The following is a 15000-nucleotide window of genomic DNA, read 5'->3' as shown; positions in this document are numbered from 1 at the left end:
ACAAACTCATAACTATGAGATATAAACTGTGAGATATGATCTCAAATTGCGTCATGAACTCAGAATTACGACAAACTCAGAATCATAAATTTATTCTTAGTTAAAATATAAACTCAGAATTGTAACATAAACTTAAAATTGCGACGAACTCAGAATTGCGATATATTAACTCAGAATTTTGGGACATAAACTCGGAATTGCAATATAAACAAGGGATGTAACGGTATGAACAATTCTCATCACAAATATAGTGACCAAAAGTATCACAGTTATCAATATTATCACGGTATTGTTAAAATGTGCTGGAGATGTTAAAAAGTACCAACACATAAATCATAAATCACCTAGTCTTATATTTAAGGTTATATTTATATTTATATACTTATATTTAAAGGTTTTGTGTATGCATAATCACTAAAACAATAACATTACCAACGATGTTCGGATTTTAAATGACAACTTAACCGTTTAATAAAAAGGTGAACCTCACATTTCCGCCTTTAAATAAAAGATGTAAGTCAAAATAATAAGTGATTAATACATGATAAATAATTCTAGATAACTTATCTCAACTGTTTTTTTTAATCAACTGATCAAAATTTACAGCAGGGCATGCAAATTTAGTCAGTTTTTGCCAGACAGAAGCTGAACACAGACTGAATATAAATGTCAGTCTCTGTAAATCCACTCTCTGACAGCAGGTGGCGCTTATGGAAAAGCTGAATTACAGCTGTTTCCCGTAAACTCAGTGGACAAAACATCATTGCTATTAAGAACACTTCCTTTAGGAAGATGAAAACAAAATGCCATTGAATCGTTTCTGAAGACAGAACATTCAGAGGTACATTCATATATTTAATTCACTCATATTTTATTTGAATAATTCCCTTAAGACTCTTTTAAAACCTCTCAGCTTTTCCGCCTTGTTTTCACTCATAACGAAACTACTCTGCATGCTGTGTGCACGTAAGACTGTTACTGAAAACTGTGCTTTATGCTGGACAGTATTTATTGCGAGTTGTTCGAATTGTGGTAATCGAATACAGTTTTAATGATAATTAAAAGATTTAACGTTAATACTAACCGTGGGGAATTTTATCATGATTTTCGCCAAACCCGTAATTGTTACATCCCTAATATACACTCAAAATTAGGACATGTAACCTCAAAATTACGACAAACTCAAAATTGCAAAAAAATTTACAACTCAAAATTGCGACTTACTGTGTAAACTCAGAATTGGGAGTATGTAAGACAAAACAAGGCAGAATTGCGACTCACAATTAGGACATATAAACTCAAAATTGCATCATAAACTCAAAATTATGACAAACTCAGAACTGCAACATATATTCTCAGAAATTCGACGTATGAGCTCAGACTTGTGAGTTGAGTGCGAGATAAAACAAGGCAGAATTGTAGGATATAAACTCACAATTCCAAGAAGAACTGCAGAATTTTGAAATTAAAAAGTTATAGCTATTTAAATTTCTATTTCATGGTGGAAGTAAAAAAAATAATAATAATAATGGCGAGATGTATTTTTTATGTTTTAAGTCCATCATCTGATACAATTCAGAACACAGTGACACCTGTCTAGCTAGAATAGTTTGGATACATATATTTGTGAGTGTGAATACAGACGGAGACTGTGTGTGTGTGTGTGTGTGTGTGCGTGTGTGTGTGTGTGTGTGTGTGTGTGTGTGTGTGTGTGTGTGTGTGTTGTGCTCCATTAGCCAGTAGCAGGTTTGTTGCTCTGCAGGAGGTGAGGTTTGTCTGGCAGGCTTGATGCAGTTTACCGGCGTGTGGTTGATGGGTAGCGTGTGTGTGTGTGTGTGTGTGTGTGTGAGTGTGTGTGTGTGTGAGTGTGTGTGTGTGTGTGAGGACCTGTTTGAATGTGGCTAAGCCTCTCTCTCTCCTTACCCACTCAAGTCACATCAACTCTCCACCTCTCTCCATCCATCAATCGCTGCTCCCCAGAGTCTCTCTCTCTCTGTGTGTCTCTCTCTGTCTCTCTCTCGGATCAATCCAGGCCTTTGAGTCATTGGCCAGTGTTTCTTTGATGCTCGAGTGTCTGAAATCAATCTAAACAACTTTAGGAAGGCGCATTAGAAGCCAAATAAAAGAACTAAGAAGCGAGACTTGTCATAAAAGACAGATCCGTTTTTAATGAAGCTTTTTTATCAGGACTTCTGAAACTGATGGTGATAGGTTTGAATGCTGATTGGTCATTCTAATGTTTCTGTCAGGCTAAAACACAACAATATAATGGCATCTGTGACGTGAAACAGAAAACATTTTATCAAAGCAATAAGGCTGAGTTATAAAGCATGTTAATTTAGCTTGCACAAATTAAAAAATGTACATTGATGAAATTAGAGTTGCTAAGCGTAAACAACTTCCATGATATGAAAAAAACAATATTTTATGTTTTAATTTTAACAGTAGACCTTTGTTGTGCTGCATTTTGTTTGGCCAAAAATAAAAGGAATTGTTAAATTTAAAAGTTAACTAAATTGTTAATGTATTATGCATTTAGTTAATTCTTTATTATATATATATATATATATATATATATATATATATATATATATATATATATATATATATCAATCATGTGGTATTGCTTTGCTAATTTCACCAGGATCTTTAAAAAATATTTATTTCATTGCAAATAATTATTTTAAAATAAATACAATTAAATTTGTAAAAATTTGTCTAAATAATGCTATAATGAATTTTTTTATGAGTGATTGGATTTACAATATTTTATTAAATTTCTCTCATTTTGTTGTAAATATGTAAACATGTATATATTTTCCACACTATATCAAGCAATTAATTAATTGCATCTCTCTCACAGCAGGTCGTACTGAGAAAGAAAACAGTTTGAAAAACCAAGGACATAAAAAGCCTTTGGATACAGTCTGACCCAAGAGCTGAAAGGGTCAAAGGTCATGACCTTACTTTGATCCCAGATCATGTTCCACACCTTCCCTAACAAATCGCGGGCGCAGACGTCGGTCAGCATGGAGAAAACGTACTCGCTCACGGCGCATTACGATGACTTCCAGGAGATCAAGTACGGCAGTCGTTGCAGCAGCAGCACGCTGAGTAACGGCATGAGTCTGCATCTGGGCGGATCGCTGGACCGCGGACGGAGTGGGCGGGACAAGTCTGTGGGCGGGGCCAGGGGTGGAGCCGGGGGCGGGGCTCCGGCCCGCTGGAGCCGGCGCGAAATCTGCCTGCTCTCTGCTTTAGTGTTCGCGGCGGGGATGTGCGTGATTCTCGGATGCATGCTGGCACTGAAATTTCTGTCGCTGGAAACGCAGGATTCCCAGTGTCGTCAGGATTGCGTAAAGCGTCGCTCGCTGCTACGGGCCGCGCGCTTCGTCCAGGGGAACGTCGACCCGAGCGTCCAGCCCTGTCATGACTTTTACAGCTTCGCTTGTGGCGGGTGGCTCCGGAGACACGGGATACCGGAGGATAAACTGAGCTACGGGATCATCACAGCCATCGGAGAACAGAACCAGGACAAGCTGCAGCGCCTCCTAGAGGCGCCGATCCGGAGGAAAGAACCGGACAGTGCCGAGAGAAAGGTACAACCACACACTCAGAATATTTGCTTCATTTAAATGCATATTTTTAAATGCATTTTGTTTAATCTGCACAATTTTGTATCAGTTTTGTCATACGGTCAAACCAACATTTCTCACATTTGATCACAGTTTATTGGCTATAGTTTAGAACAAATTCATCTTGATAATTTCAGATGAATAATTTTGAAAGAAATGTATGTAATGAATTCGGATGAATAGCTGTCAGCTGTTAAAATTAAAAACACAATTTGATAAAACCAATTTAGCTCAAACAATTACCAAGCAATGCTTCATTTTGTTCAGTCTGTGGTTTGAAAAGATTGCATTAGCAATTAAAGAAAAACACTTAAGAAAAACATGCTCAGGTCGAAGTGTCTTCATAATTTTTGCTCCCAATTTTTACTGGTAGTCCACTGTATGAAATTTTTTTGGGGAATAATATGTCACTGTTTGCTTTATTTTGTTATTCTCCCTCACATATATGAATTATAGTGTCCTGCACTCACTACTAAAACAATCTCAACAATTATATCTGCTGTCTGAATAATTTTGGGTTTGACTGTATATAATATTTCTTCATTTTTTAAGTCAGGAATCACTATTTCTTTTACCCATATGTGATTGGATTTATGACTTTATGAGCTTTTTATGAGATTTTAATGTTTAAAAGGTTCTTCGAATGGTTATTTTAATGGAAACGTATTATTTTCTCCCGCAGGTGAAAGAATTTTATCGCTCGTGCATCAACATGAAGGAAATTGATCGTCTGGGGGCGGGGCCTATGACTGAAGTGATTGACAGCTGTGGTGGGTGGGACCTGTCTGGAGCTCCTCCCGGAGGGGCGGGGTGGGACAGTGGCTCCGCCCCCGTGAGGCCAGATTTTAATGAGATGCTGTATAAGACGCAGGCAGTTTACAGCACGTCAGTGTTCTTCTCTCTCACCGTCAACGTGGATGACAGAAACTCGTCACGCAACACCATTCGGGTGAGAGAGCGCGTTTGTGAGCATTCGTGAGTGTCTTTTTTGTTACAAAATAACTTAATCTGGTGTTGGTGTGATTGTAGATTGATCAGGAGGGTTTGACTCTGCCGGAAAGGACTCTCTATCTGGGGCAGGATGAAGACAGTGTGAAGGTGAAACGGCTCTCTTTATCTCTCCATGTGCTCTTTTGTTCTGGACTCTGTCTCTCCATCTGTCTGTCTGTCTGCCATCTGTCACTCCGGCCGTCTCTCGCTGTGAGCTCACATGTCTAATTGATCGTGTCACAGCTGCTGATGATGTCACAGATGAGCTGATGTCTCTTAATAATGAAGTCACAGCAGTGATCCTCTCACGCTCCGATGACATCAGATCTCTGCTACAACACAGCTACTAATCAGAATTGACAAGCCACAAAATCCCACTGAGAGATCAATAAAAACATGGATTAATCTCATGAAAAAACATGTCCAGATCACATTTCAAACTAGAAACCACAACAGAATTTCTAAATGCAAAATATTAAGTCTTTATTGATAAGTGACAAAAACAAAGTACAAATACAAAGGTTTACATAGTTGTTCAGAGATTTCATTTTTGTGTATCTTTATCTTTTTAGTTACTGTAACTGTTATCAGTACACTTAAGAAAGACAAAAACGTGAGAAATTATACTATAAAAGCATTTACCATTTTGTTTATAAAAATACATATAAAATGTACATAAAAAGTTGCTTTTCAAGTGTCTTTGGGCAAATACAGTCATATACTGTATCTAGATTTTTTTTGTTGTTGTTATCAATGTACTTGAGAAACAAAAACAAAGATTAACAACACAATTAATTTACATACATAACAAGACATCCAGACAAGTAATAAATTATAAATTATATAAAAAAAGCTAACAAACAAACAATAAATAAATAAAAATAAATTGATTTAAAGATTCCCTTTTATGAAAATGTATCTCTTTAGGTAATAAAATAAATACATACAGGTATATCTTTTTTTTATCAGTAAACTTAGTAGAAACAAAAACATAATAAAAACAGTCATAATTAACATTAAAACAACATTTATATTTGCTCCTTTTGCTTTTGTTTATAAAAAAAAGTTTATATATAGGTACATACAGTCATACAGTTTATTTAGTTTTTTTAAATTACCAATGCACCTTAGAGACATTAAACATCAGAAATTAAACCATTAAAACATTAAAACATGATTTATAATTGCTTCTGTTTTATTTTGTGTATGATATTTACCAAATAAAATTGTAAGATTTAGCATGAAATCAGTTTCATGTCCGATGTTTTTCCATTAAAATTAGGGATGCACCGGTTGACCGACCATAAATCGGAACCGGACAGTTTTTGCTTGAAATATGTGATCGGCAATTGGCCGGTTTTTGGTCTTTTTTCGGCCGATTTTTCCAGAAGTGCGCCCACGTGCACATACTACATTGTAATCGTTCGCTATGTCATTTGTGTGGAAGTATTTTGAAATCTGTGCGCAGGACATGGGCAGCCGTTCAGCACTGGAAGTGCAGAGCTGCATGTCTGAAGCACAGATAGCAGGAAGCGATCAGCCGTCGGTGTACTGGCGCACAAATAAGAGTCCCTTTTCTGCGCGCACTAAATCTGCTCGAGCGTATACTGTTACCGGTCCGAGCCCTGGACACGAGTAGACCGTGAAGAGATGTTCAGCTCAACTTCGGATGAGAAACGAAACGAACTGTGACAAAATCACCTGCTGTACCACACTGAAAAAAAGTGTTTCATTCATCCAATTAAAAAATTGTAGGGTAATGATTCACATCTATATTTTTTTACTTGAGACAATAGTTATTTATTTTTCATTGGCTCAAGTAAAAAATATATATATGTGAATCATTACCCTAATTTTTTTTTATTGAATGAATGAAACACTTTGCATCTTTGTTTTATTCGCACCAACATTATTTGATTTTAACATTTTGGAATAATGTATTTATATAGCATACTTTTATTTAGTCTCACTGGTAAAGACCTTTTTTTTTTATTTAAAACCAAATTTAAAAACTAAAACAAATACTGATTAAGAAACATCTTATTTAATGTGTGTTGATTGTGTTGTTTGGATTGTAGAACTATGCAGTTATTGCCTTTAATTTCACATGTTACAGTTAATCTTTTCATTTAAGGCCAGTTCTCTGTAGTTTCAACCCAATTCATCCAAAAACAAAAGCTAAATGCTGATGTGTGTACCATCTATGTTTGTATTGAATGTAGGCTACTTACTGTGCAAATACTGACGTTAATTACGTTAATTACGATGGTTACGGTTATTGTTTTCAATAGCCAAAAGCCAGTTTGGCCTATTAAATATCAAATAAATATCTTGTTTATGCACACTTTTTCCTTCTTTCTTGTTTGTTGCTTAAAGATTAAAAAACATAATCGGAAATCGGTATCGGAATCGGCCAGTTTGCTTGTAAAAAATCGGAATCGGAATCGGCCATGAAAAATCATGATCGTGCATCCCTAATTAAAATCACATCACAATGTTTGTTTGTTATTTTCTCTCAATGATTTCAGATTCTGGCGTCCTATAAAGCGCTGATGGAAAGGTTGCTGAGCATGCTGGGAGCTCACAATGCCACGCTGAAATCCAGAGAGATTCTGGATCTGGAGATGAGGCTTGCGAATGTACATATCGTGCACGTGTGTGTTTGTGTGTGTGTGTGTGTGTGTGTGTGTCCGTCCGTGTGTGTTTGTGTGTGTGTGTGTCCATGTGTGTGTGTGTGTGTGCACTTAAGTGTTGTTCAATCTTTTGATTTGGCTTGTTTTAATAACTTGTTTGTAACTGGAGAAAATTTTATTTGAGTTTTTTTCTATGTATTTATTCAGAAATTGTTTCTGGAACAAACAAACACAGTATAAAGGCACACTATCCATTACATTACTTATGTTTTATGCAGAAAATGTAAAAATAAAATTTAAAAAATGTATACATTGTCAAGAATTCAAAATTATATTGTGATAAATAATAATAATATTAATTATTTAATTTATAAATATTTTACATTTATTTTTATAAATATTTTACTTAAAATCATGTGATTGTATTTACAATTAACCATTATTTTTTCATGTTTTAGTCACATGTAAATATAAAATTTTTATATTCATAATTATTTTATTATTTATTTGAAAAGAAAGAAAATTTTAAGAAACTCTATGTGGAACAAAAACACAATATAATAGCATCAAACTGGAACATTTTCATGAAACACCAATAAACACAAATAACTTTCACATAAAATTGTAGTGATGAACAGCTTTGTTTTACCAAATATTTATTTAAGTACCAAACTTTATATTTAAAATGCCACACAGAGACCTCTGAGAACACTTTTTATGTAATGAATTTTAAACTGAGTATTTGCACCTGTTCAGTCAAATGAATCCCCCAAATAATCAGAATCACTATAATGATTCATACATATAATGAACTCCAGTATGTGTGCTTGTTTAAGTCTGTGTGACAGGTGAATACAGACCGTTTTGTGTGAACAAGCATGTTTGTGTTTTAATATATGTTAATTAACATTCTTTCTTTTTTTGCAAAGATCACTGTGTCTGAATACGATGACCAAAGAAAAGACATCAGCAGCATGTACAACCGAATAACACTGAAACAGCTGCAGAAAATGGCTCCAAGTGTGAGTACACACACACAAACACAAAAATATGTTTATAGTTGTATAAATGTTGATTGTTTTTTACCAAAATATTACATTATTTCTAAATGTAATAATTAATTATGACTTACAAATAAAACTCATCTGCCTTTTTTTCTCCCAACATTACAGTTTTATTTTTTCTGGAAAAGATGTTCCATGTCTTCGTTTGAATGACCATCAATGGATAAAAATGCAATTTGACCCCAGAATGATGTAGTTGTAGATTATAATCAGCAGGGGTGATCAGACTAACCCGTTTAAGCCTTTATTCGTGTCCTATGTAGAGGGAGTCACTATGGTTTGAGACTGAGCCATTAGTAGAATTTAAGGTGAGACACTACATGCAAAAACTTTTTTATTCATGCACTGGTCAGTTTTGTAATTTTCAGCTTTTTGCATTTTCATAAAGTGTTTTCTTTCAATCTAGTGAAAAGAAAACATCCAAAACACACTTTTAAGTGTTTCTTTAATAGCACTATCTATTGGCGTCTGTAGATTTCAATTGCAATAAATATCTTTAAAGAGATTTTTTTCAACTTCAGCAGCACTTACAAACACCAAAACTTAGAGTTTTATTCCTCTCTATATTATGAAGGTTTTTACTGAGGGGTTTGTTCATATATCATTCACACTGATTTATACAACATTTTATTACTAGAAACATGATGAAAATGCATATATTTAAAGACGGTGAGTTTTTTTTCTCCACTTCAGTAGCACTTACAAACACCAAAACTTAGAGTTTTATTCCTCTCTATATTATGAAGGTTTTTACTGAGGGGTTTGTTCATATATCATTCACACTGATTTATACAACATTTTATTACTAGAAACATGCTGAAAATGCATATATTTAAAGACGGTGAGTTTTTTTTCTCCACTTCAGTAGCACTTACAAACACCAAAACTTAGAGTTTTATTCCTCTCTATATTATGAAGGTTTTTACTGAGGGGTTTGTTCATATATCATTCACACTGATTTATACAACATTTTATTACTAGAAACATGATGAAAATGCATATATTTAAAGACGGTGAGTTTTTTTTCTCCACTTCAGTAGCACTTACAAACACCAAAACTTAGAGTTTTATTCCTCTCTATATTATGAAGGTTTTTACTGAGGGGTTTGTTCATATATCATTCACACTGATTTATACAAAATTTATTTCATGAAAACATGGCGAAAATTTGTTTTTTTCTGGCTATTGACAATATTTTCTGATTTATGGAGTGATAAAAAGAGAAATCCAAAATCATCTCTATAAAATCCTTTAACTCTAATAAGTCAACAAAATCACACAATAATTTTCAACATGACTTAATCCAATGTTTAGATTTCTTTTCTGGAAATGTATACAAAGTAGTGCATATTTAATTCTCTTAATGGCTCATATTAAACAACATTTCTGAAAACTTGCAATACAACATTTTTTTCTGTAATTCTCAATGAAATCAATCAACTGGGGAGGTATGGTAAAATCTATTAGTTAAGGGTTCTTGCCTGTGGTGTCTTGTCTATATGATTGAATTTCAATTGAGCAGAGCTGGATGTGAGAAATAAATCAGATTAAAACACAAGATTTATCTAAAAATGTGTCATTGATGCTGAAAATATAAAGAAAACAATTATGTTGAATCTGTTGTCAGAGAGCAAGATAAAGAGCAGGTTTATTTATGCCAAGAGTCCTGAAGTTCTCTGGCTTCATAAGAATAATGGCCTTGTCCGATCTAAGGTGATCTTCCCGAAGATAACCTTCCACCTCCCAGTAAATTTAGAACGCAAACCGGCAAATATCTGAAGCTGCTGGATCTACAAGGCCAATAATTTTTTGGCAAGCCAGATCCTCTGTTCAAAACACAGATCATGGTCCCTAAATGAAGCATAAATCAATAAGCAAAGGGCAGACGCTCAAGGTTTACTGACTTCTGTATTTCATTGAAAGAGCCATTCGAGAGAAGAATAAACATCGTCATCTCTTTCTCTGTAGTTCCACTGGAAGCGTTTGTTGGACCGAATCTTCAATGATAATTTCTCTGAGGAAGAGGAGATAGTAGTTTTGGCCACTGATTACATGCAGACAGTGTCGGACATCATTAAAACCACGTCTAAACGGTAAGAAGTTTGACAGAGCATGATTTTGATTTAAAATGTGATGAACTCTCTCTCACTCTCTTTTTTTTTAGCACAATGTTTTCAAACTTTTGTGATTTATATATCTATATGGCTACACAATAATAACTATGATGATGATAATAAGAAGTAATAATTATAATTTATATTATTATTGTTACTAAATAAAATTAAATGACAAAATAAAAACATAATAAGATATATTATTATAAAAATGTATATTTTTTTTTTATTGCATATAATAATAAAAAATTAATTGCAATTTCTATGATAAAAATTGTTATTGTGATTTTATTTATTTGTTTATTTATTTGCTTGTTTGCATGACTTCACATCTTGGCCAAAACTTTTTTATTCTATTTTAATATGGCTAATATTAACAATAATAAAAATAATATTGAAATGTAAAATAAAAAAATATTTAAGAAAAATAATATAATTAATAAATAATATAATTGTAATAATTGTACTTTACATTAAAACTGTAATACTATGATATTATATCGACGGCTGTCTTTATTACTTCAGGTTAAAAAAAGAAACCATTGCAAAATATGCAGCACATATATTAATTTAATTGAATTGCAGATTTAGTTAAAATGTCACAGATACGTGGCATACAGTTATGGAAGCACATGGGTAGCGATATTCAATTTGCAATGTAATATGCAAAATGACAATGCAATATGTAAAATGACAATGCATTTCTGTATTTACATTTACATTTTCCAATACATTTGTGCAACATTTGGTGCAAAATGAAAATGAAAATTAAATTACATAATTTTCATTTGGCATTTCATACACCAGTTTTAATATGTAAAATGAATATTAATTTTAACGCTTTATAAGTTGCAAAATTAAAATTAAAATGTATTACAGAAACGATTAGATATGTATAACATGTTCAAGCAAAAACTGTGGCAAAATTATCATTTAAATGCTATTTTTCTTAAATGCATTAACACTCACAGTCAAGACACTTATGATTGCATTTTCATTCAATGTCCCGCAATGGATGTAGCAAAAATCAATGCGCACATTGAAAATGCATTCCGAGCCAATCACGTCTCCGCCCCCTCGTGCCATGTCAATCACTGCGTGAACAAGGCGGGGCTTGCAGAAGGTCAAGAGACTCAAATCTCAAGAAGAGGATTTAAGCGAGAGAACATGGACAAGACCGTTGGCCCGTGTACGTTTTGATCATTTCGGTTTATGGCTTCAATATTTCATTCGCACTTGTGGGCGGAGCTGAAACGCTCCTTTCATCTGATTGGTCAAATCGCTCCAGCTTCAGCTCGGTCTTTTCATTCTTTCAGGCAGAATAAGAGTCAGTGCGAGTGAAGCACTGTAATGTCTGAAACCACTCACTGTTAATTAGCATAATATTTGAATCAGATGTAGCTGGGCACATAATTCGTGTTGCTGTGACTTGCAAGAGACCCCGTTAAATTATTTCTAGGTTATAGTATTGTATAAATATTGTCCCACTGATAAAAACAATGCAAATAGATCTGTCTCCTTGGATAACAGTGAATTGGAAATAAATATAGTTAAATTTATGAAATAAAATTAAATAGGATTTTTTGGGAAGGTATGTCTGGCCAGTTATACAGCAATGCAAGTCTGACGACTCTGAAGATCTGAGCTGAATTTGGTGAAACATTAAAGTTCTAGTCTGTGTCAATTACTCTCATAATAAATAATAATAATAATGTTACCCGTATTTTTCGGTATAAGTTGCATCAGTCCAAAAATACGTCATGACGAGGAAAAAACATATATAAGTTGCATTGGACTATTAAGTCGCATTTATTCAGAACCAGGAAAAAACATTACCGTCTACAGCCGCGAGAGGGCGCTCTGGGGTAGGCTACAGGATCACTGAGCAGCATAGAGCTAATTTTACTATTTTTATTTCAGAAATGTAACAATATTAATTTTTACAATTATTTATTAATGTCACACACACATACCTAGTGCCTTATGACTTAAAAGATGAGAGTGGTAAATGTTACAGACATGGAACTGTTCAGTCTATTATTGATTTTTATTTCCACTTCACTTTTTTCCAAAGAGACAGAACTATTTGCACTGTATTTATCAGTGGGATGATATTCATACAATACTACAATCTAGAAATAATTTGCAGGTCTCAGCAGCACGAATTATGTGCCCAGCTACATCTGATTCAAATATTATGCTAATTAACAGTGAGCGGTTTCAGACATTACAGTGCTTCACTCGCACTGACTCTTATTCTGCCTGAAAGAATGAAAAGACCGAGCTGAAGGTGGAGCGATTCGACCAATCAGATGAAAGGAGCGTTTCAGCGCCGCCCACAAGTGCGAATGAAATATTGAAGCCATAAACCGAAATGATCAAAACGTACACGGGCCAACGGTCTTGTCCATGTTCTCTCACTTGAATCCTCTTCTTGAGATTTGAGTCTCTTGACCTTCTGCAAGCCCCGCCTTGTTCACGCAGTGATTGACATGGCGCGAGGGGGTGGAGACGTGATCGGCTCGGAATGCATTTTCAATGTGCGCATTGATTTTTGCTACATTCATTGCGGGACACTGAATGAAAATGCAATCATAAGTGTCTTGACTGTGAGTGTTAATGCATTTAAGAAAAATAGCATTTAAATGATAATTTTGCCACAGTTTTTGCTTGAACATGTTATGCATATCTAATAATTTCTGTAATACATTTTCATTTTAATTTTGCAACTTATAAAGCGTTAAAATTAGTTTTCATTTTACATATTAAAACTGGTGTATGAAATGGCAAATGAAAATTATGTAATTTAATTTTCATTTTTATTTTGCACCAAACGTTTCACAAATGTATTGGAAAATGTAAATTTAAATACAGAAATGCATTGTCATTTTACATATTGCATTGTCATTTTGCATATTACATTGCAAATTGAATATCGCTACCCATGTGCTTCCATAACTGTATGCCACGTATCTGTGACATTTTAACTAAATCTGCAATTCAATTAAATTAATATATGTGCTGCATATTTTGCAATGGTTTCTTTTTTTAACCTGAAGTAATAAAGACAGCCGTCGATATAATATCATAGTATTACAGTTTTAATGAAGCAAAATGACTCATGAAATAAGTTTGAAATTATGAAATATTAGATCTAGTGGTTTAAATGAAGACAAAAAGTACTGCAACACTTTTTGACACACTTTCAGCATTGCACAGTATAAACCTGTGTGTGTGTGTGTGTGTGTGTGTCTGTGTTTGTGTGTGTGTGTAGCTTTATTTGAGGTGCCACTGTTGGGTGAACACTCATCTGTGCAATGGCTGATTAGAATCGACCCACAACGGCCTCACTTGTTTACACACACACACACACACACACACACTCTCTCTCTCTCTCTCTCTCTCTCTGTAGAGAGCAGCAGTCGAGTGCTGGATGTGACAGGGTTAGTGTGTATCTAGCTGTCAGGATTCTCTCATGCGTGTGTGTGGGCTGCCAGTCTGTCCACAGTGTTTGTGTGAGAATAATTGAATTTACTTAAATAGTTTTTGTCTGTTCACCTCTCTCTTTCTTTCTCTACATTTCACTCTTCGTCTTTACTTTGTCTACGCTGACTGTGTCTAAAATATTGATGAGAATTTCACTTAATTTAACTTAGTATTCACTTAATTGTGACCGATGATTCTTTTAGTACCTAAACAGTTCCTTTAGTACTTTTGGTCCCACTTTATATTAGGTGGCCTTAACTACTACTGTATGTTAATACATTTTTAGAACATGTTTCACTTTTGAGTAAATCCTGAAACATAAAATTTATGACAAAAATATTGTGCAGCACAACTGTTTTCAACATTGCGAATAATCAGAAATGTCTCTTGTGCAGCAAATCAGTATTAAATCAAATAGAAAACCTTATTTTAGACTGTTAAAACATTACACATTTTTACTGTAATTCGAATCAAATCAATGCATCCTCAGTGAGCACAAGAGACTTCTTTCAAAGACATGTAAAGTACTGCTGAAACTTACGACTGGAAGAATACATTTTGTGAGATGAACTTTAGCCCTAACAAGTTTATAATTTCCTTGATGAGTCTTAAAGGTGGTTGGAATGTTTTTAATATTAAAATACTTCATGATTTCAGGAAACTGTCTGATTGGATGTCAGTGGTATTACAGATTTCTCTTCTTTTCTTGTCTAAATGTCTAGTCTTTTCGTCCCTCTCGTATCTTTGTGTAATAATGCGTCAAATCCCATAATATTCTCACAATGACCCCTTCCTTCATAATCACTGTTATTAAAATCACCATGGTGATGTGCGGCTCTCCCACCAATCAGCTTTCATCAGGCGCGCCGCGGGAGCAGAGACAGAGAAATGACTTTTATTCTGCTCTTTGTTCTGGCGCTTTGCTGTTTTCAGCTCTTTCTCTTCACGTCCCTCCTGGTGCTTCTGCTCGTGGAGCATCTCTGCAGGACCAAAACCTCATTCTCATCAAATGCTTGTTCTCGCAAACCTCGCTTCTCTTCTTTCCAAGTGAAATCGGCGCTGGAGGAACCGGAGGCCT

General features: G+C 34.5%; 1 protein-coding gene across 2 annotated transcripts in view; it reads left to right on the top strand.

The window, feature by feature from the left end:
* The window catches only part of LOC132107651 (endothelin-converting enzyme-like 1), a 41472-nt gene that overhangs the window by 4446 nt on the left and 22026 nt on the right, over window positions 1-15000 (top strand). The window contains exons 2-7 of one of the 2 annotated variants that reach the window (XM_059513767.1): window positions 2867-3599; window positions 4318-4584; window positions 4665-4733; window positions 7154-7264; window positions 8188-8280; window positions 10291-10415. In XM_059513767.1, the coding sequence (XP_059369750.1) occupies window positions 2982-3599; window positions 4318-4584; window positions 4665-4733; window positions 7154-7264; window positions 8188-8280; window positions 10291-10415 (1283 nt within the window). In that variant the 5' untranslated portion in view covers window positions 2867-2981. Of the gene's footprint in view, window positions 1-2863; window positions 3600-4317; window positions 4585-4664; window positions 4734-7153; window positions 7265-8187; window positions 8281-10290; window positions 10416-15000 lie in introns of both variants that reach the window. The other variant, XM_059513766.1, reaches the window with a different exon arrangement.

This window comes from Carassius carassius, chromosome 28 (genome assembly GCF_963082965.1).
Source record: "Carassius carassius chromosome 28, fCarCar2.1, whole genome shotgun sequence".
In the NCBI taxonomy this organism is placed as follows: domain Eukaryota; kingdom Metazoa; phylum Chordata; class Actinopteri; order Cypriniformes; family Cyprinidae; genus Carassius; species Carassius carassius.
This window is presented reverse-complemented; position numbering and strand designations above follow the sequence as displayed.